The 27143-nt window shown below is 40.4% G+C and overlaps 1 protein-coding gene across 1 annotated transcript in view; it reads right to left on the bottom strand.

The window, feature by feature from the left end:
• The window catches only part of sorcs3a (sortilin related VPS10 domain containing receptor 3a), a gene marked incomplete at both ends in the record, with an annotated part of 253632 nt that overhangs the window by 156439 nt on the left and 70050 nt on the right, over window positions 1–27143 (bottom strand). The window contains one exon of the mRNA XM_080029079.1: window positions 3123–3190. Coding sequence (XP_079885205.1) covers window positions 3123–3190 — 68 coding nt within the window. The remainder of the gene's footprint in view (window positions 1–3122; window positions 3191–27143) is intronic.

Here is a 27143-nt window from a genome sequence, read left to right as displayed (position 1 = left end):
GTGGTGTCGTTAAGTGGAATTGAGATGTCACCCTCTTCTGAGCTACTGTAGACAATCACTTTCTTTTGGTGACCAGCGTATACAGCCATGCCACTGGCACAACTCTCAGAAATGTACTTTGCACTAGTTGCTCCGTGCTTGTGGAACCAACTGCCACCTGACAAATGTGATTCCCCCTACATTTCTGCCTTTAAATCAAGGCTCAAAACCCATATGTACACCCTGGTGTTTCCTCCCCATTAACCTCTGCACTACTTACTTACCTCTGCACTACTATCTGTGTTTATGTGGATGTATGGGCTTTACGTCTTTTATTTTGGTTATTGTTATTTTACCTTCATTGTTTACCTACTGAATGCACTATGTACATCACTTTGGACAGTGCAAACTGTCATAAATGTGCTTTTATAAATACATTTTACTTACTTACTTACTTATAACTCACCCAGGCCCTTGCGCACAAATCACCCCATCCCCAGAATTTTGGATAATAGGCATGATGCAGCAATTTAGGGTTGACATTGTGCTAACTATATAGACTCAAAGTATAGCATACCAAAGCACTAAAACATGTGTCAAATGTTTTCAAACGTGTCTATAATTGTTCAGACACAATAATCAAAAAACCTTGATCATGGAAATTTTACTTTGAAAGGCAAAACACAGTTTTTTGAGCTTAAATGTGCTTATATCTTATTCCTTGTGTCTCCCTTCTTTACAGGATGAGTCAAATGGATGGCTCTTCTTAAATATGTGGTCACATTTCCAATTTCTTCCACGGTTTTCTAGAAACAAGGGGTTTTGCAACTTCCAAAATGCACAAATCACCCCACCTTCCCCTATAGCCTATATATATATATATATTTTTTTTTTTGGGGTGCCCCCCCCCAGGAACTTGATGCCCTACGCAGTCTGCGTACTCTGCGTATAGGGAGCGGCGGCCCTGGCTGTCATTATGTACCATCTTTGGATGTGGTGTCTTTAATAAATCCATGCTGTCAGTGCTGTATGCGGGATCAGCTCTCTCCACCCCTTCTTTATTAAGTTTTCAGTATCATTGATTTAACTTAGAATCTAATGTTCAGGTGTTTATTAAAGGGGATTCGTTCTCCAAACAGAATCCTCATTGCTGCGTTGCTCCATTGATTCTTCTAGAATCCCCTGAAAGAGCCGGTTGCCTTTGGAGGCAACATTGAATATAACATTAGGTGGAAACATGTCAGATGCCTAGATCATGTGCCATGAAGTAAGGCAGTTGCAGTTTGATAACTAAAAACTTGGCATTTGAAAAAAATGCATCCTGTGATATTTGTTTTTATTCCAGCTCCATTCAATTTGCATTAGGATGGTTATCACCTCTCCTGCACTTTACATTTTAGACTCCCTCTGCCATCTGTGCATGGTTTTGAAGGGGGATATGTCTCGGGAGGATAATGCAACAGGGACTAGGGGTCATAAACGTTAACCACACCAAAGAAAATGTGCTTTTCTTGTTGTATAATAATAGGTACTTGGGTGAAAATGCAGCTAGTAATGGCTAAACATTTGATTATTATAAAGGATTCATGATCCAATGTGTCTGCAGTTGTGTTTCATGTCACTGCCGACTATCAGGCAGATTGCATTTTCATTGCACTTATTCAAACATCAGAACAATGCTTTTCTTAGCTTCAGGGTCCAAATCACAGGGGAAAGTGTGTTCATCCAAATGAAAATAGCTTGCTGTCAGCTTGCAGCAATTATTATTGTCAAACAACTACTTCAAGCTGAACAATGTGAGCAAAACGGAGAAGTAAATGTGTTTGGTGCGTTAAAGAATGGCCATTTCTAAAGTCTAAAATACAGCTGGACGATAATGCTAACATGTTAACTTGGGTATTGTTGGGTGGGACTGCTTAATTGTTAACTTCCGGAAATACAATATATAGCCGGACAGAGCATGCTAACTTTAGCTTTTACTTAGATAGCATCCATGAATGGCTCTCAAACAGTATGCCAGAGTTGTGAACAGAATTTTTAGTGATTTCTTTTGTTGATTCTGTACAGAGACCAAAGGGGATGGTCTCTGTACAGAATGGTCAGGCTTTTTGGTCCGGTCCGGTCTATGGTTTCACACCCTGAATTTTGGTTCGGATCAAGCAGAAAAATCAGAAATCCGGACCAAACGTGGTACAGTAGGTGAGAAAGCACCCTGAGATAAAATAAACAACAGTGCTTTGTGTGTTACAACATCCATTTGGATTTGAAAATGGGTTACATGCGGTTTTCTTCTCATCAGGGCGTTACCCATTCTTCGGCAAGTGTATTTTTGCTCTTTACAAGCTATACCCTTGTTGTTCCATGGGTGTATGTGTGTGTGTGTGTGTGTGTGTGTGTGTGTGTGTGTGTGTGTGTGTGTGTGTGTGTGTGTGTGTGTTTCTGGTATTTCCCTGAGTAAGGGGAGTACATCAGACAATATGCCAGAACAAGAGCATGCCTAACAGCTTCCTCCACCCCTGGGTGACTCATGTTTGACCGTGCATGACACAAGAACATAAGTGTTCACCGCACCAGGGAGAAGGTGAGGACACGGAGTGACTGCAGACAGGAGGAGACTGATGGTTCAAAGTTTGCATGAAAGACATGTTTCTGCTACGTACCCTGAGTTCCAATACCCATACTTCCATACTATTTAGTATGCCAGAAAACGATTTAGGATGTCCCAATACATGCACGTCAATTATAGTATGCTGAAAATACAGAAATGCCCCACTAATTCCAATAGCATTTTGCAGTATTCGTCTTTATTCTTGACATTTCTCGACATAATGAAAAAAAACAAAACTTCCTTAATGGACACAGAGTGACTGCAGACAGGAGGAGACTGATGGTTCAAAGTTTGTATAAGAAAAAAAAATTGTAGGCAAATAGAGAGTATTTGTTTTAATGTTTTTTTTAACAGTCAGTCATTGGAATAATATATATATATTTACCTGACTGGTCGGTTAGTTCAAACACACATAATCATTGTATGGAGCTAAGTATAACCCGTGGCAGTGTGGACAAGCATTACATGTTTCAAAGACAATCTAACTACATGTACATACTGTATTTTATGAATAAATCTCATCCAGTGTACTCACCTCCAAAGAGTGCTCTCAGTGACGCTGCCAATGTGAAAGTCGTACAGCTTGGTTAGGATGAGGATAACCTGTGAAGAGAGGAAGGGATTCAACCGTTACAATCTGTGTGAATTTATGGCAATCGAAGTAAGTCATGAATACTCCACAGGCAGCAGAAAGACTGGCATCAAACTCTAACGAATATCACATGTATTTGATTCAATTCAGTTTGTTTAAGATTAAGAAGGGGACAGTGCAAATTAATAAAACACATGATCATACATGGGTTAAAAATGCCAGAATTAACCAAAAGGCTATTTTTCATCTGTAGTCCCCTGGCATCAATGTTAAAAGAAAATACAATTAAACAAGATAAAAATTAACAACATAAACAGGAGGGAACCCCAGAGCACAAAACAGGACATCACAGAACAAACAGAACTAACTAAGGTAAAAAAAAAACACAAAGCACCAGTGAAAAAAATAAAACAAAATAGAAACATAGTGTGTTGACCACATTCAGGATGTGTTTGCTCCTCACGATTCCTGGTCTAACCCCTGAATGCTCACAGTACTGGTTGACCCACTTTCCAACTCTCTCCCCTTGTATAAATGCACCTACGACGGCCATGAGCTTTTGATAACGACTGAAACAATGAGGTCATGAATGATCATCAATGAAAAGTTGCTAGGGGCTCCCTCTTGAAGGCAATGGTTTGACATTGTGGGATACGCTTAGTCACATTATTTATGCTAAGGACTGTTTGAGAAGATCGTTGCCACACTCATTTATCTACACAGAAATGCAATGCCACAACCAGCAGCTGGTTACCTTTGCTTGGCACAACAAGTATGAAACAGGAGAAAGAGTTAGCCATGGCTTTGACACAAGGTAAAACAATTCCACCTACCAATACCTCCAAATCTCACTTTAATTAATAGTGCATGTCATGAAGGTTTAAAATCTGAATAAAAGCAAGATGGAGTTGAGCATTTGACCAAAATCGCTCCTTGTAAAGGTGTTCCTTGCACGTCCAACTGAGAGGAGAGGAGACCCCCTGGGCAGACCTAGAACACACTGGAGGGATAGCACATCCTGAAGGACATGTTTCTGCTAAGTACCCTGAGTTCCAATATCCATACTTCCATACTATTTAGTATGCTAGAAAAAGATGTAGGATGTCCCAATACATGCACGTCAATTATAGTATGCTGAAAATACAGAAATGCCCCACTAATTCCAATAGCATTTTGCAGTATTCGTCTTTATTCTTGACATTTCTCGACACAATGAAAAAAAAACCTTCCTTAATTGACTGTTTTTCTCTCCTGTGGCCCTTAAACTCTTCTGTACTTTAGTATGTAGTGTAGTAAAAAGAAAAAAGTATGTGATTTGGAACGCAGGGCTTGTTTGACCTTTGTGGATACTGCAACCCAGGCCTGGATAAGCAGCAGAATGTGAATATGAGGATCGTCCATCTTTAGTATGGGTGGTGGAGGAAAAATACACAGCAAGAGCTTCCTCACGGTAATCAAAACTGTTGCAACCACTACAAGGTCCTGAGGCTAATGGATGGGAGATAGAGCTTTGCATAAACTCTGCCTTGAAATACCCATACTTCCATACTATGTAGTATGCCAGAAAAAAGGTTTAGGATGTACCAATACATTCATGTCCAATGCAGTATGCCAACAATGCCATGATTTCCTAGTTCATCCAATTACATTTAGCAATATGCAAACAAACATATTTTAGTATGCAGTATAGTTAAAATAAAAATCATGCAATTTGGAACACAGGGTTAGTTATTCTCTTGATGCAATGTTCTCCCCTGTAGGAAAAAACCTGATCCAACACTCCCAGTGTTCACAGGTTTTGGTCTCTGCTTTGGTCGCTGCTCTTTGGGAGAGAGATAATCAGCAGACGGTGCACTTTGATAAGAACTGTGCAAAAAAGACTTCACAGCGAATCACAAGACATGAAGGCCGAGTCTGCAGTGAAGTGGATCAGTGGTCAGCAGTGATACTTCACTCCACAGTGGAGGGTCACAACTCTGTCACACAGACAGCTGGGGACGGGAAGATGAAAGAGACACAGGGGGTCTGTTGCTTAATATTCAGCACTATATTTAACTAAATGCATACAGTAATGTTCAAAAAAGATTAGTCAAGCAAACGCGAAAAACACATCCGCACTATTATGCACACAGATCATTATTTATCAAAGACACTCTATATAACTGATCCCTGTATGAATATAGAGCGATTTAACACGTGTATTAACATAAATATATCGCTCCCTTCACCTTTACCTCTGACAGGCATCAGCAAATCCAGTCTAGATAGAAATAAACTGGATTTCTGTACAGATGGCAAAATAACCAGTCTCCTGTCTCCCTCGCCCATCCACTATCCATGTCCTCATAAAGCTCTGAGGCCCGCAGATGTCCAAGACCTTTCCACCTCTGGCTGAGCCTCTCTTCCCCCCACAGGCCTTCCAGGCGAGCCAGCCTCTCACAGGGGGACCGTTGGATGGTTCTTGTGGGAATATGCGTGTCACATGCCCAAAGGGGTCCTTCTACTCAGACTGTGAACATATGGCTCAGGCCAAGCAAGATCACAGTGCCAGGGGAGTAAGAGTGCAATGTTGGAAAGGGGAAGTGGACTGTTGCCATGTAGGCTGCATCACATAGCAACACGTGGATTAAAGTGTGATCATGGGTGAATACTCTAATGTGTATTTTGGGTATATACAGTATTTGTTGGGAGTGGATTTGTGCCATACCAATGTAGAAATGAGGGTGTATCAAAGTGTGTGTGTGTGTGTGTGTGTGTGTGTGTGTGTGTGTGTGTGTGTGTGTGTGTCTGTGTGGTCTTGTCCCTTTTAAAGGTTAACACACAGGCACAAATCATTTCATACCCTACATGACAGTGTGAATCTGAAACACCCATTAAACAACCAGGACACCAGCTGGAAAATAGAATAAACTACCCACTGTCCCTTCAAAATGCTTCTCATGGAAATCCTAAAGTGTTTCTTAAAAATATGTTTGTATAGCGAACCTCAAAGCAGCCTTCTTCACTGAAGATGTACTGCATTAAGCCTCAGAACTGAATGAGGGAAAAAATGCTTGGGCATTTTTAGAAACACCAGGCACTTAGATACACTTTACTGTTTTTGGGCAGGCAGGAGGTGTACTGAGAAGACATAACTGCACTTTTTGCTTCCCTTAAACAAGAAACTGACAGTCAGTGTTCCTGTTTTTTTAAGAGAACTCTCCCCGTCTGAATCCCCATCTTGCAATTACTAAATCAAAATGTCAGTCGCATCTCACTTGCATTAGCCTTGTTGCCTCAGCTATTAACCAACTCTGAGGAAAACGTATTATAAGCATAACTAAATGTGCCCCTATCCCGAAAGACCAAGTCAAGGTGCTCAACACTATTTTGAATATTGGTTCAGCTCTTAGCGTGCTAATGACAGTGCTGATGACTTTTAAGGGAAAAATATACAAGATTGTCTTTGCAGAGTAATAGTTTAATAACTGTGATCATGACCTGAAGACTTGTTGCTTTGCATTTTAAGGTAGTACAAGGTAGCTTAGCAAGGTCATTCATTCACCGTGGCTTTTTGCTAATATCAGTGGAAGAGTGTGGTTTTTCATGCTGAATTGAGTAGAGCTTACAGGCCATTGGTGTGGTTTGAATTGTACATCAATATATATATATATATAAAGATTCCTATTAACGCAAAACAGGAATTGTAATGGACTGTATATAATTATATTTTCTAAGAAACATTATCATACATTAAACAGATTAAAATATTCCCCTTGTACAGCATTTATATTATTTTGTTAACCAATCCTGCGTTATATTTAATGTTGCTCTATTAAGGCTTTACTGATATCAAAGTAGCTGATCAGAGCAAAACAAAGCAAACAAATTTAAAACTTGAATCCTCACACAAACTTCAAGTGGATCTTCTCGAATACAAATTCTTAGACACTTTCAAACTATTTCAAACATGTCCGCTTTGTACACTCCAAATTTTGAACAAAGGAGTTATCTTCCTTTTGATTGCAAAAATGTCATGGTGCTCCAGTATTGACAGTCGCACACAGCCGAAAACAAGCTTTAAGTCGTCAGCAAAACAAACACATTGGGAAAAGTCGACACCAAAAAAGGCAGCTGGAACCGATCATTATCTAGAAGTGATTAAGCCCCTCTCGTTAGCATGTCAACAAACGAGCAATTACTTTGTCAACTGGTGAGTTTATGAGACACATTTTCAACTGGTGGCAATAGAGCTACACCAGTGGACATCAAGTCAAGGCAGAAAATGACTGCAAGCCCCTTTTTCACAATTTGAAAAAAAAAAAAAAAAAACGCCCCATTGACTTAATGTTAAGTGGATAAATACACAGTGACATGTTTTGGAATAATTGCTAGGATAATATATGGAGGCAAACAGAGAGTTGAAATAAAAGGGGGGAACAATAGGGAGCGTCTGAAATACAGGATTCATCTGTTTGCCTTTGTTTTCCCACTAAAAGCAATAGAAGGATGGACCCGACCTCAAAACATGAGGTCTGCTGCAACTCTCAGCTCTTTTATATCAAGTCTGAATCATTTTCTGTTTCCCTTTTAACCTGCAATTTGTACTCTATTTAAATGTTCTATTTCTATTCATTAGCTTTTAAATGTTGTATTTCTATTCATTTTCTTTTCTAATGTGTATTATGCATTTTAATCTTGCCCCTGTGAAGCACTTTGAATGGCCGTGTGTCCGAATTGTGCTATATAAATAAACTTGCCTTGCCAAACTTGCCTAAGCATGTCTGTCTGTTCAACACTTTGGGCAATGGGCTGCATGGGCCTGTAATCGAACAACATCTAAACAGATGACCATTAGTCTTGGGAGATTAAAGCTGCACTAATCCATATTCTTCTCTGAAAGGGGATGAAAGTGGGCATTGATTGTTATGACAACCCCATTGAAAATGACCAGCCGACTTTGTGATTCTTTCTTCCAGCCTCTATTCAATCAGTTTTTGTTACTTTGCAAACTCATTATGTATTGGAGCAGCAGACACCTGTTTTAATGGAAAAGCTTCGATAAAGTTCTAAATGGCAGCACACAATGGACAACAGCTAGCTGGTTAAGATACTCTGTGTCCTTCGGCTTTGTGAATAACAAATTATAAGCCAACAAGTGTTAGATCTTACTAGTGCAGTGCCCGTAGGAAGCAGGTCTGCTGTGTGTGTCCCGCTCGTCACTCATTTCAAGCTTTGGTCACAGCAGCCAATCAAATCAGAGGGAGGCGGGGTTTAGCTGGAGACTACTTCATGCCACTTAATGCCCGTCGTTACTTTGGCCTTCAGTGTGCGTATGTATTCGCCGCCAGCATGATATAAATATGATAACTTCTACATATTTGGTCCAAAACGTCATAATCAATCAAGGATGCACACCTTTGTGCCGTGTGCAAGCAATATCCGGCAGCTCAGGCTGATCTGACTAACAGTGAGAGAGATATGCGAGTCACAGACACACAGACACACATACAGACAGAGAGACAGACTGACGTGTCTTGCTTTATAGATAGATAGATAGATAAGGTGACCAAATGTTAGATGTGCTTCTGTTCTGTCGCCCCAAGTGGCCAAATATGCAAAATGCATCCACAAGTGCTACTTTAAAATGAAACCATTTGTTAGCTTAATGCGGTGTTCCATCAATGATTGAATTAATTTTTCACTTGTTTGATTAGGCACACATCACAATAAATGATGCTGACGGAGTTTCAGCACAAAGCCCTCTTCAGAGCATTTGAAAAAAGACAGGTTCAATTCAATGATAAATAAATACAACAGCAAAATCACTACAACTGGGAGTTATGTCCTAATTATTCAACAGCCAATCAAATCATCCCATGCCATTGCTCCACACAGACACAGGGAATAATCACAGGGGATTCAAACACCATTACATACCATTTACATACCATTTAAATGTTCTTAATTTTATTTTATTAATTAATTAATTTAAAAAAGTGCACCGGCAGTGAGACGGGTGCCGGTTTGTAGCATTCTCTCTTCTGATTGGTTCCCGAAAAGTTTATTTGCCGATTACATGCAGAGCGGGTGACTGAGAGATCGGCTTCATGAAACGTGAACACTACTGTATATAAGTGATCACTGTATGAATAAAGAGTGATTTAACACTTATATTAACATAAATACATTGCTTACTTCCCCTTTAAGACCATGTTGGTTGGCATTAAAGAGACATAGATACCTAACCCAGAAAGCATTTTAAACTGTAGACATCATTCAGTCCATTTGGTGTGTACATCCAACACATCTCTCTCTGTGCTAGTTTCTTCACAACATCATTGTTCCAGATTTCTTTTTCAGTAAGATTAATGATATAAATGGTTTGGATCCATTCTCATGAAAGTTCCTTTTTACTAGGCCTATGTATTTGTTCTTTATTTAAAAAAAAACGTTGTACATAGGCTACCACACAAATACTATAATGCCAGGTGTCCATATCGTATCATGCATTTAAAGGGTAATACATCAGACAAATGCATCATATATTCATGTACTGTACATTGGACACTTCAAGCCAACAGAGAGCAATACTCTCTTTTGCCTTTGGACACGACCACGTCTGAACTACCATCACATGCATCAGCCACTGTGAATGTTGAAATTAACTCATCAGCATTGTGCCCCAAAACTAATTGCATGCAGCGCTATACTGAGATGAAGTCCTTCGGCGGATGAAAGGGAAGTGAATTAAGATTTCAAGATGGGTGTGTGTTGTCTTTGCGTGTGTGTGAATGCAAGCCCACCAGGGTATATGCTTTCTGCTGCAGCTTTCGGAGTGTGTTCTAGTCCCAGACATCAAGGCCCCACACACCAGGGAGAAGAAGACTGCAGTATACTGTGCACACGCTGGACATCACTCACTCCATTTCCTCGCTGCTGCTTCCTCCTTCTCTTTCTTTTCACTGTTACTCTGCCATTCCTTCACACTTTCCTCCCACATTTTCTCTCCGTTCCAAATGGCCTACTGTCTTTTTACTACAGCTCATCGTAAAAATAATCGAGTTAGCATTGCAGTAGGCGTACAGTTGGGATATACCTTTACATATTTTATTTCATCATATCACTGCACCTTGATCTTGCTTACACTGTACAGTATATCCGTGTGCATTGGATTGTCGGTCAGAATCGCCCAAATAGCATGCTGATTTCAACACTGAAAATCTCAACCAGATGCGGAAGGCATCCGGGTATTTTTAGGCATACCAAATCTGACCTCAAGAATTGGGACATCCTAAATCTTTCTTTTTACCATACTAAATAGCAGAAAGTGGATATTATTGGAACGCAGGGCTTCTCTCGGTATCTGAATCACTTCTTTGTTTTGCCTTCCCTGGAGTGGAGCGCCCTCTCATTAACTGCATCCATCATGTGTCTGTCTTTCCCTTGTTCCCCTTTATTCTCCAACGGCCACAATTCACCCCACCATTACCTTACCAATTCGGAGTTTTTTTCCCAACTTTAGTCACATTTTCTGGTTAAAGGTACTTGATTGTCATTACTGTATACTGTATACTTGCATTGTACAAATAAATACCAGACCCATCCAACACAGTGCACAACAGAGCTTCCAAGTGAGGTAACGATAAGCCACTGAAAGGTGACTTGAGAGGGATTTGAGATTTAAGCATAACTAATTCAGCTTTACACCTGATGCTTTTTAAATAAGTATTCTTAATACAAAGTTAACTTTTCAAATGGATGGATAATGAAGCCATAGCTCTTCTTTGGATTGTTTTATCATTACTGCTTTAAGCAGTTGGGCATGGCATTCAAAAAACAGAGCTGAAGGATCGATATGTTGCGGAGGGTGAGGGAAAGGTCAATTGATAATCCAATCAAATGGGCCCGCATGGCAAGAGTGAGATTGTGAGCCAATCTGCTGTATCACCTCGGCTGGACTTCTATACCGTTGTAGGAATGACCTTTTCCAACACAACAAGATAAACCAAGTCATTTTAGGGTGTGCATTTCCTTTCCCCCAAAAAAGTTTTGGGTGCTCCCATTTCACACACACACACACACACACACACACACACACACACACACACACACACACACACACACACACACACACACACACACACACACACACACACACACACACACACACACACACACACACACACTATATCCCATATCCCTCAGTTTCACATACATGAGATGGGAACGTTCCATTAACAACTGCTGTCTGTAAGGCAGTGGCAAAGGCAACATGCTGCAGAGTCCATACATTCTGGATCCTTATTTTTTTTAAATTCTAGAGACATTTGCTACCATCTTCTTCAGGTTAAAATGAAATATATAGTAAGGTGAGACACTGTAGGTGAATAGGGAAATATGTTTCACTCATAGACGTCATCATGAGACTTTGCCAGTTGATTACTTATATTAAAAGTTATTTTGTGTATAGCACTTGTGTCAGAAATGGTTGAATAATTATGCAAATATGGCAATATCAGTTGTGTGTACATTTTAATCTAGATTGTGGATAAAGCTGAAATCTTCATTTAATGTTTACAACATATTAGTGTCCAAGGTTTTTACTGAATACATTTTGGATACCAGCTTTTTTTATTTTATAAATCAAAAAATACCATGTACAGTTCTTAAAAATACATTGTATGCGTGTTTTTAAGAACAAAATGTTTCATAAATCAAACAATGAACATCATATATACAAACTATTATATAACAACCTTCACAATAGCACTAACAAGTATTATGAGGGGTAAATTGATGCAGATGGTTTAGAAGTTGAGATATTTGGTTCAGATTATTATTCCTAGTGCTCGAAAAAACAATGGTTTTGCCTGCTGTGTCTCTTATTAAAAAGAAATTGAAAAGTAATTTCTATCAATTTTCCCCATGAGCTGCTTGCCTATAGAATTAAATCATGACGCTGGGCAACTTGAAGTAGTATTTTCCTGCCATTTTGAATAACAGCAGTAGTCTGATGGATAATTAATCTCAAATAAAATTAGCAACAGTACTTCAAATTTAAATCTGTATTTTTTATTTATTTTTGGCATTTGTTTCACCCCCCCCCCCCCCCCCCCCCTTTGCATGAAGACTGTTTCACGGTGAACGGTCAGGCAGCAAAACTTATTCCAGGACCTAATTAGGCTGAAGTAAAAATAAATAAATTGCATATTCAAAAGGAAAAAAGGAAACCTACATTTTCTCAAACAAAGGGGGAAATGTGCTGCATCTTCTACATCTTTGGTTTTATGGTTAACTTCAACGTTATTATAAATAGTTCTCCATTTGGGTTGGCTATTTTTATGGCATGTCGAGAGCATGCAGGAACACAATCCACTAAGACCTCCTATTTGCTCATTTATTTCCCTTTCCCATGGTGCATCTGTCTTTCGGGCCAGCTCTTGAGTCAAGTCAAGCGAAGCAAACACTATCTGGCTTTGCGGTGGAAGCTTGCACTGGGGAGGTTAGGGCTTATCATAAGTGCAAGGGTGCAATAAAGACAAATACTGTAGACTCCCTGACCTGCCCCTCATAACAAAGAGACAGACATGGGTAGTGGTGGAATTTCATTGTCAACCAGACACAGACATGAACGTCATTTAAAAAAGAAATATGAAACTACGATACAAATATTTCCACTCTGAAGCATTCCTGTGTTCTTTGTTGTGCCACATTGGATGTATCCAACATTTTATCATTGAATACACGGTGGGTTAATTCAGTGGGAAGCCCACAGTGACAATCTGGGAAATGTTCAAAGAATGTTCATTTCTCCGAGGGAACTATTTTTATCAGAATGTATGCCCTGCATGTTGGCTAATTAGAAAAATGGGGGCAGTAGCCGCAGTGTACAAGGGAAGTAACAGATGTTGAAAAATGGACTGTGGAACACAGAGAACTCAGGATGCCACTAATACAGTAAGATGTTGTCCGATACAGCCATACGGTAAGTATGAACAATATTGTATATTGTGACACCAAGGGACAAGTGGCATGATTTAAGAAGCTGCAGTATACAAAGACGCAAACTAGTCACAAAGCAATTGCTTATCTGAGACTAACAACAACATTATTTTATGCAATATATACATATATTCCTGTTTGTGTGTGTCGAGATTAGTGTGTGCATATAGTATACTTCTTATAGCATTTATGTATTGCTGTGTGTTGAGCAGCTTTGCCTGTGTCATATTTTTACACACCACATAACTGCTATATGTTTAATATTAAACCAGGAATTAATAAATGTTGGTCCAAACCAAGTGCAAAGTGCTTGGAACTACACCCTCATTTTTATTTCTTGGTATGGGTCATGCTCCAAAAACACTGGTTGCCACACGTATCCAAATGCAAGGCATATTATCATTTTGTTCGACTGATTCTCTCAATGAACATCTATGTCCTACAAGGTGAAAGTCATTTGACATCTGAGCCTTCAACCCTCTACTTTTCAGTGCTTTTTGCCCTACACAAAGATAGTGTAAGCTACATATGAATCCTCATCTGGCCTTGCTTGGAGTTAATAGAAGGTTCCCCGCAGGGCTGGACTGGGACAAAAAATCGGCCCTGGCATTTTTGGCCATGACAGCCCACCATGATTATTTATACGATATGTGGAGGCAGGGGCGTTGCTCCAAATTCTGGGCCCCTATACAGGAAGTCCTGATGGGCCCTCTGAGAGGCGGTCTTACAATACAAACATGTAAAAGCTATGTTTGTCTATAGTCCAAAACGTATGAGTGACTGGTCCCTCTCCGAGCCAAATAACAACACAATGTTTCTATTGATGAATGACCAAATCATTACGCGTACTTGAACACAACCCCTGGTCTAAGACTCTTAATAACCATGCACACACACAGTGTTTCTCACAGGAATTTGGGAGACTGTGTCGTGGACCCTCGATCTTCTAGTGCTCCCCCGGAAGATTTTTTTTCAAATGTTAAAGTAAAATTCAACAATCTGGTGCACTTTGAGGAGAAAACTAAGGCTAAATCAACTGTTTCCTATGTAAGCTATTTAGTACTATTTGCTGGAATAATGTATAGACACAGAATGACCAAAAAGCAGAAAGAAGAAATGTATGTTTAAAAAATCCAGTCAGCTTCGGGAATTTTTTTCCTTTTTGTATTTTTTATAATACAAACAAATATAGGCCCCTGATCTTCGTAGCCCCGAACAATGTTATTTAAAAAATAACAAAAATGTACTGACGAATGAAAGGCCCATGAAATCTTTTTTTTTCCCTAAATAACGTTTTTCTGGGCCTTCAAAGATCAGGGGCCTATAATAAGCCAGTAAAAAAAAAAAAAAAAAAAAAAAAGGTTTTATTTTTTTGGGTGCAACCCCCCTCTGCCTTGGGCCCCCCAAACCTGTCCGCAGTCCGACGGCCCTGAACGTAACTGACCATCGTCAGATGCTCATAATTACCGAGTAGAAGTTGAATGCATGATAATACAATTCAATGCAGCCTCTGAATGGGCGGCCCTCTGCTGTGTGTGTGATTGGGCCAGGCCCAGCCTAGAACCAATCATAATGAGTAATGGCCGGCTGGGACAAAGTTTTATTTAACTTTCAGGTGAAGTTGACAGCCTGCACGCACAATTATATGTCCATGGCACTCCCGAGAGGGAAGGGCCCTCGGCTGTGTGACTTGGCCGGGCCGAGTCACACAGCCGAGGGTCCATAAAAAAAATATATATATATATATATATTTTTCTTTTTATAAATGGACCCGGCCCGGCCCAAAATGCCTGCCGGCCCACCGGGCATTTGCCCGATGGCCAGTCCAGCCCTGGTTCCCCGACACCTTTGTTCGGACCTACCTGCCTTGTTTGATATTACACTTTTCAATCCAAAACTGATGACATCACCTAGGTATCTCTTTTTTAGGCTACAGCAATCACCTACAAAGCCCCAATATGCACTATGAAACTGTTTTCACAAGTTGATGTATAACTAAAAATACTGCCTGGCAGTTATAATTATAGAAAGGTGAAAGTTCAGTGGTGGTAGGCAATGCTTTAAAGAAGGTTAAGCTCCTGAGAAGCAAGGTCACTGCAACCTGACAATATGTAAGGTTCAAGTAACCTTGGACCTTTGACTTGCAACATTTAATCAGGTGTACTTAAATTAGTGTGTACATCTGAGCAATCTTTGAAGAAAGTCCCTCAACGCGTTCTTGAGAGATATTGCTTGACCTTTGACCTCCAAAATGTGATCAGTTTATACTCTAACCAAAGTGTGAGTTTGTGCAGAATGTGACGAAAATCCCTCAAAGTGTTCTTGAAATACAGCATTCATGAAGCACAATGTCACAGTTAACTTGACTTTTGACCTCCAAATATCATCAGTTCATCTTGAGTTAGAGTCCCTCAAGCGGTAATGAGGTACATACAGAAGGATGGATGACCCGAAAAAAAAATAATGCCCTCGGGATTCAGCTATTTCCGGCGCGGAGACACACAGTAAACATCGGTGGAGAAGCCCTTAAAAATATAATACAGGATAATAAATTGGATCCCTTGTCCTAAACTAATGATACAATGGAGGTAGAACGGAAACTATGTCTAATATCCTTATGAATCATCCTTGAAATTGCGCAAGATTTCGAAAATATTGGGGAATGTTTGGGTGTGTGAAGAAGACATTGGATGAAAAGTATAGAATTTTAAACTTCTGGTAAACATGTCAATTGAGAAGTTGTTACCTCACAGTATGCTTCGCAGTATGCACTTCTTGACATGAGGGAACCAGGTGGGCTGATGTTTAGTGGTTCACAAGGGACAGCCACCTGACTGTAAAATGTGCAGCTGTGAAATATTCAGTATTGGCCAGATATTTGGCAAGAACAGGTTGTCTTTAAATGATTATGAAAAATACAGAGCCCCGCAAGGGACATGAAAAAAAAAAATTGGTTTAATTAAATTTTATTTTTTTAACCAAATAAATGTTTTTCCTGTGTTTTATTCACACACGATCCCTTCCTGGGAAAGGCTAAAAGTGTGAATGAGGCTTTACTAACTTAGTCCGATCGTTAGTTTTGTCATATGACCTGCAGTTATCTTTTCTATTAAGACACAGTTTGAGGCTCACGCCGGGCATAGCTGGTGTAATGCCAGAGCGCACGGGAACAGCGCTTTTTCTCTCTCCAAGTGAGGAAAAATAGAAAGTTTGCATAATCCGGTTGAATTTCATATATGGCCTCTGTGTGTGTGTGTGTGTGTGTGTGTGTGTGTGTGTGTGTGTGTACACTGACAATTAGACCTCCGCTCTCTGTCCATGGTGCGCCAAAATGAAGTGAAGCATTGTCACTTTTCTCTCCAATGTGCTTAATAAACGTTAGATTTAGGCCTAATAGGTTGTAATTTGGTGTTAGTATGAGAGAGAAGTACTCCTCCATGACACTGTTGTGTGGTTTCCCATAAATTAATTGATATGCCTTTGATGGACCGTTGGTGATGGTGCGTGAGGTTTAAAGGCAAAGTCGAGATCTCGACTTTGAACTCGAGATCTCGACTTTGAACTCGAGATCTCGACTTAAATCTTGAGATCTCGACTTTTTTTTTTTTTTTTTAACCTAATTTTTTTTTTCATGTCCCTTGCGGGGCTCCATAGAAAAACAAATTATCAAGACAGAAAGATAAACTGTGTACAATTAGACGCAATGAACACTGCTTGCTTCGAAAATCTAATAACACGCAAATTATCCTGGCAGCCTAAGGTCTGAACACATCCTCGAGCACAAGCTCCTATGAATCTAATCAGAGTCCTCTTCCACTAAGGCGAGTCTCAATATGCTTCTCACCATTGTGTTACCACAGGCACATCATTGCTGAATAAAGGGACACATTGCTCTTTATTCAGAAAATGAGCATCAGGAATTAGTCTGAGTCATTTACATCTTCACATTATCTCTCTCTTTTTCACAATTTCTCTGAACGTTGGTAATTTCCCCCACTCATGGTGTCAGCAGGAGCAGAAGAGAGGGAGAGAGGCAGAGTGATTTAACTGCAGGCGTACTCCTATGCCAATGTGAATCTTACTCGATAGTAAGGTAGAAGGATAGCTGATTAACACCAGGCTCTGTCTAAAAATCTTACCGACCTTTTGCCCTAGCTCTGAATCCCTATGCTGTCTGTAGATGGTGGGGTGTTACCTAATCCAGGTGTACCATGCTCGTGGCATACCCAAAACAGATCGGACATGAGCTGGAGCTGGACAAAATTTAAAAATTGCAATTGTGTTGTCCTTTCAGGCAGAGGCGGATTTACCATCAAGCTAAGGTATGCAATTGCCTCAGGCCCCAAGCTACCAATAGGCCCCATGGTAAATAAAAACCTGTGGTAAATAAAGTTTTTTGGTTGATTAACTTACTACGCTGCAAAGTAACGGGGAGGAACTGGGGTGGAGCACCCAAAACAACTAAATGCACCCCGGTTTTCAGGGACATTATTATATCTATCAAGTACTTGATCCATTGGCTTGACTCGACACAAGCCAGCTCACTGATTGGCTGCTTATACTGAAGTCTGGCTGTGGCAGTGCTGGGTTAGCAGATCACAGCATAGTGTGGTGCTGATGTCACCCCAGCAATACACCATCCATTACTGTTATGTGTTCCACCTGACTGATCGACCTTGTTTGGGGAATGATTTGAGGTCAGAAAGTTATTGTTTTCTTCAATAGTGAAGTAACTTTAAAATGATGGGGCAGATAAAAGCAAAACCCTTGGTCTCAGCGCTGTCACTTACTCTTTTGGTTTACAGTGTTTCTCATAAATCACACTTTCTCTGCAAGAAAAAACAGAAACGCACACTTTTGAGATCAAGGATATTCACGCCATGCGTGCAACTCTGTGAGACTGTATCAAGGCATAGCAGTCCTTTAAAGGTCACATTTTATACACAATGCACTTTTTCATGGTTTTCCAACACTACAGATTACCAAAGTATGAGAAAAAAAACAACCCTCTCTCTTTTCTCAAAACCTGTGTTCAAAACCCCCTGTCAGATTTCTCTACCATTATGATGTCATAAAGGGGGAAGCCACGCCCCCTTATTACCAACCTAACTTAGCACTACCCCCACCTGTGATAAGCACACCCCCAGAAACCACTTAATCTAACTGGCAGTTAGATTGGGTCTGTCGGGTCGCTGCGTTCGGGGGTTCGGCTGTGGATGTCCGGCCACTGCATAATTGTCCTGCCGACGCAAACAATAGAACTGATAACTGATTATAGAATATCTATTCATGCATTTCCCTAACATTATGTGCTTCTCTGTCTATCGTCCACGATTGGCCGAGCGATGCCTCTGGGATTCTCTCCCTCTGTCTTCCAAGCACTCTCCATGCTGCTCGACTGACTCGGAGTTTTGTCCTAGGAACAGACTCTCCCCTGCTGCTAGTGCCTCACATCAGCATTGATTCACTGTCCAGCAGGATAGTACTCTTTGTACTTTCCCTGTCCCCTTACCCTAACCCTAACCACCCAGATGTGATGCCTGAACTTAATCGCCAATTTCAGGAACATAGGGCTCTAGGACCATCGGGCTGTGGGAACATAGGGAGGACCCCTCTAGTGACCCCGTCGGTAGTCCATGTATGTAAAATACGTTGTTAGGATGAGGGTTAATGGACAAGTTCTCCTGAACTGTCTTGATATGTGCCTCTGGCAACTCAAGTGCATCATCACATTGTTTTCCAGCAACAGCTACAACTCATTTTCAAACTGTATAATTGCAAACAATGAAGACCAGGGCCAAGAACAACCCGTGTAGTTGTGCCTCCATTGTGAAATTTTGGAAGTGTCGCGTTAATCTATTTCTGGAACAGAACAGGAGTCTGCTCTTCCCAATTGTGACTAATTAGAGAGCAGTTTCCTGGCAGATCACAAATTAAGGTCTGCTTGTTAATGCCCCCGTGTGAACACAAAGCAAACTGGAGACAATATGCAACACTGTAACAAATTGGTCCCTGATTCAGACCGGGGAGAATGAAATATATGTCTGAAAAACACCCCTGGACCGATCATTTTTAAATATAAGTGTTCTATTTAATGATAATGTTCTGCAGACAAATATCGCATCTGCTCTTGGACAATTTTTCAAAGCTGTGGGGAAAATAAATAACTTTTCTATTGGGTGAAAACCTCGGCCCATTTCTGTTAAAATGACCTATCAAACTGCATTGTTCAATAGAAAGCACAAACTGTCACCAAGGTGCAGTTCCGTAGAGGCAGTGGCCATGTCCGATATGCCCTGCTGCTACACACTCAGGACTGGAGCTTCAGAAAAAGCCTGGATGTCTCCGCTCATCATCTGGCACCATCGCGTCACCACGGGCAGTGGGCATCACTCTGTGCCAAAACAAGAGTATAGCCCGGCAAACAAAAAACAGTTGGTGCCATGTGTTGCAATGAGTGATTCATTTTGACATGTCTAGTGTCCGGCCAAGTCCTCACAGCCAAGGCACTTTTAAGTGAATCATGTGTAAGTAGTCAGCTCAGGCTCCCGAGTGAGACTCATGGTCTGTCTGCAGCAGGTCCCCCAAAGCAAACCTATACGCATAAAGAAGTAAAGGTTTTCTCAGACTTTTGCTACTGGATCACAAATAGTTATGGTATTGCTCAACACTGTCTGCTCAGGATGTGTTCATACTTGGGGCCACTTGTCACCATTGGGAACAGCTTGCAAAGGTAAAATGTTCCCACTCCATGCGCAGATATAAAGCTGCTAGACCATTGGCGAAAACTTGTATACATAATATGACAATGAATTACAAGAGTGTGCAGTAGCTATCTGATTCTACTGGAAGGAGAAAAGGGCATTATTGGAGTTCATGTAAAGGGCAAGGGATCCACCATAGATGTAGTGTAACTGACTATTATGGATGAGATAGTACTGCAATCACTGGGATAAGATGACATTTTCCTGAAATTACTGAGTAACCTGTGCATCCCCATCATCCTCTCCCTAAACCATTTTTTTTTGTTTCAGTGAATATATACTGTGTATAGTGCAACAAGAAAAAGCCATTATTTTGTCACTTTTACTATTGACTATGCTTCACTTCTATTTGGTAGATAATCATGCATATAATTTTATGACTACACTTACAATTGTATATGGGTCCTTTGTGGGACGTAAACAGGTTGTATTTTGATGCTAGATTCAGCACGTTGCAGCTACTTTGGCAGCAGTTACAGACGTGAAGCTTCCAGGGTAAGTCTCGTCCAGCTTTGCACACATGGATTTGGGAAAGCTAACCCACTGTTCCTGGCAGAAGCTCTCAAGCTCCATCAGATTGGATTGGAAGCATGTGTGAGCCATATTCAGTTGTCTCCACAGATTTTCTGTAGGGTTTAAGTATGGTATTTGGCTGGGGGCTTTCACACATGCCTTGTTTATTTTGATTGAAACAAACTGAAGGTTGTTTCCACCTTTGCTGTGGTTCGTTTCCACAGGTGAGAACACAATATTAGCACTGCACTAAAAGCGGACCAAACAAACATACCGAGACCTTGTTAAAGAGGTGGTCTCAGGATGCTTCTAAAACAACTGGTGCGGTCTGTTTGTGGTGAGAATGTGGCAGACTGAGTCCGACCTAACTCCAGGAAGCACTGTGTAATGATCTCCTGTAGACAGCTGTGCTATGCATTATGGGATGAGGAATAACATCTACTTCCTGAAGTATCTCGCATCTCCAACTGATTGTGAACAGAGGTGTGAAAGAAAAACTTGAACCTGGTGAAATATGAAAACAATGGATCATTCTTGCATCTGGTGCAGCCAAGGAAGCAAACTAGAAAGCGGACTATCAGGTGTCGAAGCGCCCTCAGAGAACTTGACCTGATGCCACTCCAGAGTTGGCTTGGCTGATTGCTTTGGGTCGTTGTCTTGTTGAAAGGTGAACCAACCCCTCCAGCCGTATAATTAGATATTAGGTCTTAAAGGTCGGACCTATACATACATCTCCAGGATAATTGAAGCAACCTGTATGCTCCTGACCACAATTTGGAGTGCCACAGCAAACGGTCATAATACGTATATTAATGAGTGATTTCAGTTTTTTTGTTATTTTAATACATTTGCAAAAACAAAATATTTTAACTTAAAACGTAATAGATTTTCACTTTGCCATTTTGGGTAATTGATTGTAGAATTATGGGGAAATGGCATATTATTTTCAAGTAATATCTACAACACAACAAAGTGTGTAAGAAGTGATGTGGTCTAAAAATACCTCCTGAAGCCACTGTAGCTAACTTAACGTTTGTGCTATCAGTTACATGTTATACATTTGCATTTAGCTACATGTGAAGCCTCATCGTAAGACACGTTTAAATAGCCTATACAGTCACAATGCAGCACAGTACAGTACAGACCTGTCAGGCCTTACATTACATCATGACAACAGCCAGCCCAACTAAGATCAGACATTACTTGAAAACACTCAGGATCATTATAGGGCTCATGCCTCTCCCATGGATGTCAAGCACCAGGAGATCTTTGATTACCCGATCAATAATCTGGCCTTGGGAAAAAAAAACTGCTCCCTAAAACAAGTTGAGATCTACAAAACTATTTAGCTCCACACACAGCCACACCATTCATTCACAAGACATCGGATCCGGAAATATTTACGATTGATTTTGTAAGCTGAGTTTGAAAAAAATAAGCCTCAGAGAACTTGTATAGGACTGCTCTTTTTTTTCCTACAGTTACAATAACTATATCTTTAAAAAATCATGCATCACATCGCTTGAATGATGGCGGCTACAGCTTCAGTCTTGTCGCTGGGGAATAAAAAAAAAAGAAGGCATTTGAATCAGCTGCCTTCAGTTATCTGGCCAAGCTTCAGTGCAGCGAGGGAGACACTTTCCGTAAACCAATTAGAGGAAGAGAAAGGTCATACAGTAGCCTTGGAGAAAAAAAAGAGATAAAAGCCTGATTGGATTGGTTCACGCTCTAATTTTCGACCATCACACTTTTCACTAAGTTATTCAATTGAGCACAGAAGTATGAGATGAGATGAGACTGCATTGCCCATTTCAGTTTGCCTCCCAAATGCTACTGATATAAAAATAAAAAGAGCGGACTTATCAAAATGAATTGCAAGCGCCCAGATTGCTATACTGTGTTACGTGCCATGCAGAATGTGCCCAAAAGATGAAAATTGATCGCAATCTATAATGAAGTTTTGTACGAATAACAACAACATGAGACACGAGTTGCTTATCAGCTAAAAAACAAGTGAAAAAAAGGGATGAGCATCCGTTGAAAATCTAACACTGTAATATTAAACTGGTGTAGAGCCTGTATGCACAATGTTTTATGAGCACAACAAGTCAAATGTTTGGAAGTAAAGGCCTTCACTTGATATACAGTTTATATTGTGCCTTTTCTGGTGAGATTATTTCATCCCATCCAGCAACAGATAAAACTTGCATGTTACATTGATGTATTCAATGATGGTCATTCAACATGTTGCAGCATGCAGACATCATCTGTCAGTTTGTTCATGACCATGCACACCAGTGGAGCTGTTATGTCTTAGCCTTTGGTTTATGTATTGTGAGAAACAGGGTTTATTCCAACATTATCAAAGTAACTGTTCACCTGTGCCATGAGTTTATCTTAATATGAATGCCCTGACTACAGTTTATGATCCAACATTGATTTAATCATAGCATAAACACTGGAAGAAGGGGAAAACACACCAGGCCATCTCCAAAGTAAAAAAAAAATTATAATAAAAAAAAATGCTCAACAATATATAACAAATAAAATGAAGTCAGAAAGCATACATGTTGTGTTACAAAGTCAGACAATGGGTAAACCATGGAACCCCTAAATAGACATATCTATTGACCTAAGGCAAATATTTTCCCGACATTTGTCAGTACTTTGTAGTGCACACCAGACAATAATATAATAAAAGAATCTCTTTGACACTGGACCTGCACAGTCCTCGATATGACAAATCACCTTTGTTCTTGTCCGCAAAAAGCTCAAAAATCACTTTGTGCCTCCCGTCGTGGGAGCATTGTCTACTTTGTTGCCTTGAATGGCGAAAAGAAAAAAATTAAGGATTTTCTATCCTCTATCGACACAGGGAATTAGGACCATTAGGTCTCATTAAGAGACTCGATCCGGGGCCTTGCCTCTTTTCTTCTGGGCTTTCTATAGGATAGATAGCGAGGGCCTGAAGTGATCGTTACAGAGAGAGGGGGAGACATTTAGAACTTTCTGTCAGACGCTGCGACAAACTGTATTGCTGCCAATTAATCTCTAATTTCTGAAGCCACTCTGATGGGGAAAATTTCCGCACCCCCCCCCCCCCCCCCCCATACAAAGCACAGAGCAAAGCAAAGCATTCTCTTTCTATTTCTTCTTCTTCTGCTGCTGCTGTTGTTGTTGTTGCACCGCAGGAAATAAGTATAGAGAGGAAGATCAAGGAGAAAGAGGTGGGAACAGAGTATCCATTTGATCTTTTTTTTTTCTTTTTTCCAGATTGATCACCATCACAGAAAAACCCCTTTGAATGCAAAATAAGATGCATGGGTTTTTCCGCATACGGAGTCATTTTTATTTATGACTGCGAAAACACCTAACGTAGCTTTATATTGCCTTCTTTTTTTTAATATAAGCAGCACAGAGCCTGCATGCCTTTGTGTGCACACTTCTCTTTCTTATTGTAATACAGTGCTAAAACCCCTAATGTTAAAAGTGGAGCTCCACTGTGCCGTATGGTATCAAACTTACTTTAGCTGCTGTTCTCTTTCTATCCATACCGGCATCGCTATATACGCTATAAATAGGGGGATCCTTAGAAAAGCGAGGGGTTATAAAAGTGTCAGGATTTTTCTGCAATGAAGAATGATGCCTTTGCTGTTAAGTTCTTCCTACTAGAGCTGATGTATCATTGTGAGTCGAGCTCTCATTATCAACTCGGGAGATTATAGGCCCCCTAACTCTCTCCGAGGAGTGGGAACTGTCTGTACTCCTTGTAGCAGGTGTATTCCAGCACGCATGGAATAGAATAGGGCTATGTCTTTCTTCTTTTCTCGGTTTCTCTTCGCTCGTCTCCTCCCCTCCCTCCCTCCCACATTTCTTCATCCTGCCATCTTTTCCCCTCTTGGCCACTTTCCCTTGCCCGGCCCTATCTCTCTATTGCCTGCCTTCATTTTCTCCCATTGCTTGTCGGAAAGTTCAAGGCTTTTTTCATTGACAGCTGACTCTCTCACACCAGACTCCCTCCCAGGACCTATGCAGTGGTGGAGTCCAAAGCTTACCAATCCGTACAGCTTGACTTGACATCTCTTCTCAATTAAAAGTGGCACCTTCTAGCTGCAAGCCTGCGATGGCTTTTGCTACTCAATTACAAGAGGGATTTGTTCCTGTATAGCAGCAGAGTTGGATGTAGAAGCAGAGCTGGTGTTTTACTTGGATTTTAAGCGACAACAAATGACATTTTGTGTCTCGACCCCCCCCCCCCCACAATATAACCTACTTCTAGTTACATTTTCATTTCCCTTCAGTGGGTCCGCGGTATATTTGCGGGTTCTCAGCCAGATTTGTTGCTGTCCAATCAGCGAACACAGAGAGTGGCTGAGAACAATGCAATGAGGTTGTGCGCCAGTTTTGATTGTAGTCAGAAGCATGACATACGTCCCGACCAAACGTTATGCGATTGGTTATGGCATAACCAGAGTGGCACTGGGCAGATCCAATAGTTTTAAACTTCAACAGACACCCGCCTTCAAGTAAGGTAACGTTTGTCAATTGAGCGTTTCCAGACATTCTGTGTCAATCGAATGAAGTATGATGGTATGGTAGGACCAGACTACAATATATGTACCAATATAGAAATATGGGTTTGGAGCTTACTGTATGTAATATAGTGCAACCACACTCCATTCACTTGTTCGTGTGTTGGTTTTTAAAGTTGAGTGGGACAGTGGAGCTGGCAGGCTTAATAAATAATCCTCTCTTTTTACACCATGAAAGCCAAATGACAATAGCCAACACGTTCACAAAGGTCTTTCTTCAAAAAAGTAGATCAGGCTTTCTCAATATTTTTTTTTTATTGTGCAAACAAGTGAACTGATTTGACATTTCCACAAAACAAAGTACAGCTTAAGATGACATCATCAGTGCTGTGGGTATTACTGTATTAGACCAAAGGATTGTACTCATAATTATTTCTGTCTGCTTATGGCCATGAAGACAAGACAAAGAAACATTAAGTTAATATGCATACCATTCATACCTTTGTTAATCATTTGACAGATTAATAAGACTCATTCATTAATTAACTCTGTATAACATTGTTTAAACTGTTCAAACACGGCAGCCAGGGGGAACAACCTGCATAAGACCCAGTGCACATGCCTGGTGCCACCATTGATGCATTACCAAGAAATAACATGATAAAATGGAATGCCACTTGACAATGAATACCAGCGGGTATTCGTCATCAGCTGTTCTTGATCCAATCAATTTTGGAAAGACCACGCTCAGTGGAAAGTGTAGCATCAAGCGGTCTGTCATTCCACATAATGGATCATGCAGGTGAGGATGGAGCATCAGCTACAACAAGCCATTAATAAGGCTTCCAAAACATGGTGGATGTTGTTTCACAGGATCACAAACTTTTACAAAGGATTTTGTGAAGCAGTTTAGAAATAATTTTTAAAGGTGACCGGGAGTCAGTTTACTTAAGAGTCTGTTCTTATATCTATGTAGCCCAGTGCAAACTCTAACAAACGCGTAATACACACACACACACACACACACACACACACACACACACATTTAATGAACACGGAAAGACAAATTCATGTGTTCATGGACCACAATTGATTCGACCGGGGCGACAAAACACAGAAAGCATGTCTGAAAGAAAAATATGGTCACATATTTCAAGCATTTTATGTTCAACTATACTAAAAATAGGCTAAGTGCTAAAATACTGGCTGTCAGCCCAAAGGCTGTTTGCTGAATTATAGTAAACACAAGAGACCTATGTGTTCAGGAAAACAAATAAACAAAACATTTACTATAGCTGGTGGAAAAAAAATGTTGGAGCCATGAAACCGTTTTTATGGCAAAGAAAATAAAAAAGCACTGCTTCTTTTTTTTCTTAAATTCTAGGACATGGGAATTCATGTTCATTGTGAAAATCAATTAAACAAAGCCATTGGGGCATGAAAAGCTAAGAAGTGCACGTTTTAAACTAAACGTCACATTCTGAATGTTTTTTTTCTGTCTAGCCATGAACTAAAACATTTTCTTCTAAAATCAATTCTGCATTCACGCTTCATTGTCCAATACTTCCCAGTACATTTGAACTGCTTGACTCAAGGAACAAGTTGCAGAGTGCATAAGTAATCAAACATAACCTACATTGTTAGATATTTCCATATATTCATTTAATTAATTAATTTTATACAAAGTACCATATACAGTATAGATTGCTGCAATTCAACCAATGTAATGCTTCAAGTGACTGTGTACTCAAATGGCATATAACCATCTCAGTGGATACTGCTTTATGCAGTGAATAGGAAAACACCAAAGTACAAACAAAGAGCTGCATTAAACACAAGACTCTTCACTCTTGCTTAGTTGACTAAACACGGCGGTTTATCTCTCACGGACCGCTTGGTACGCCTACGAATGGGTCCCAAAAAATAGGTGCGGCTCGGCTTGTCTATACCCAACTTTTGACAGTGGAAAAGCAAAAAAAAAGCAGAAACGAAACAGTGGAAACGAGGCTTTACAATGCAGCATTCAACCTTCTAAAGTGTGTGAACCGATATAGTAGTAGCCTCATTGACTTTAAAACAAAATAACATCTGCCTTATTCACAGAGGGTGTAGTACCTAGCAGCACTGAGAAAGAACAAACACTGTGAGGTTGAAATGTGTGGTTTTGGGAG

Source organism: Ammodytes marinus (genome assembly GCF_949987685.1).
Source record: "Ammodytes marinus genome assembly, chromosome: 6".
Taxonomy (NCBI): domain Eukaryota; kingdom Metazoa; phylum Chordata; class Actinopteri; order Uranoscopiformes; family Ammodytidae; genus Ammodytes; species Ammodytes marinus.
This window is presented reverse-complemented; position numbering and strand designations above follow the sequence as displayed.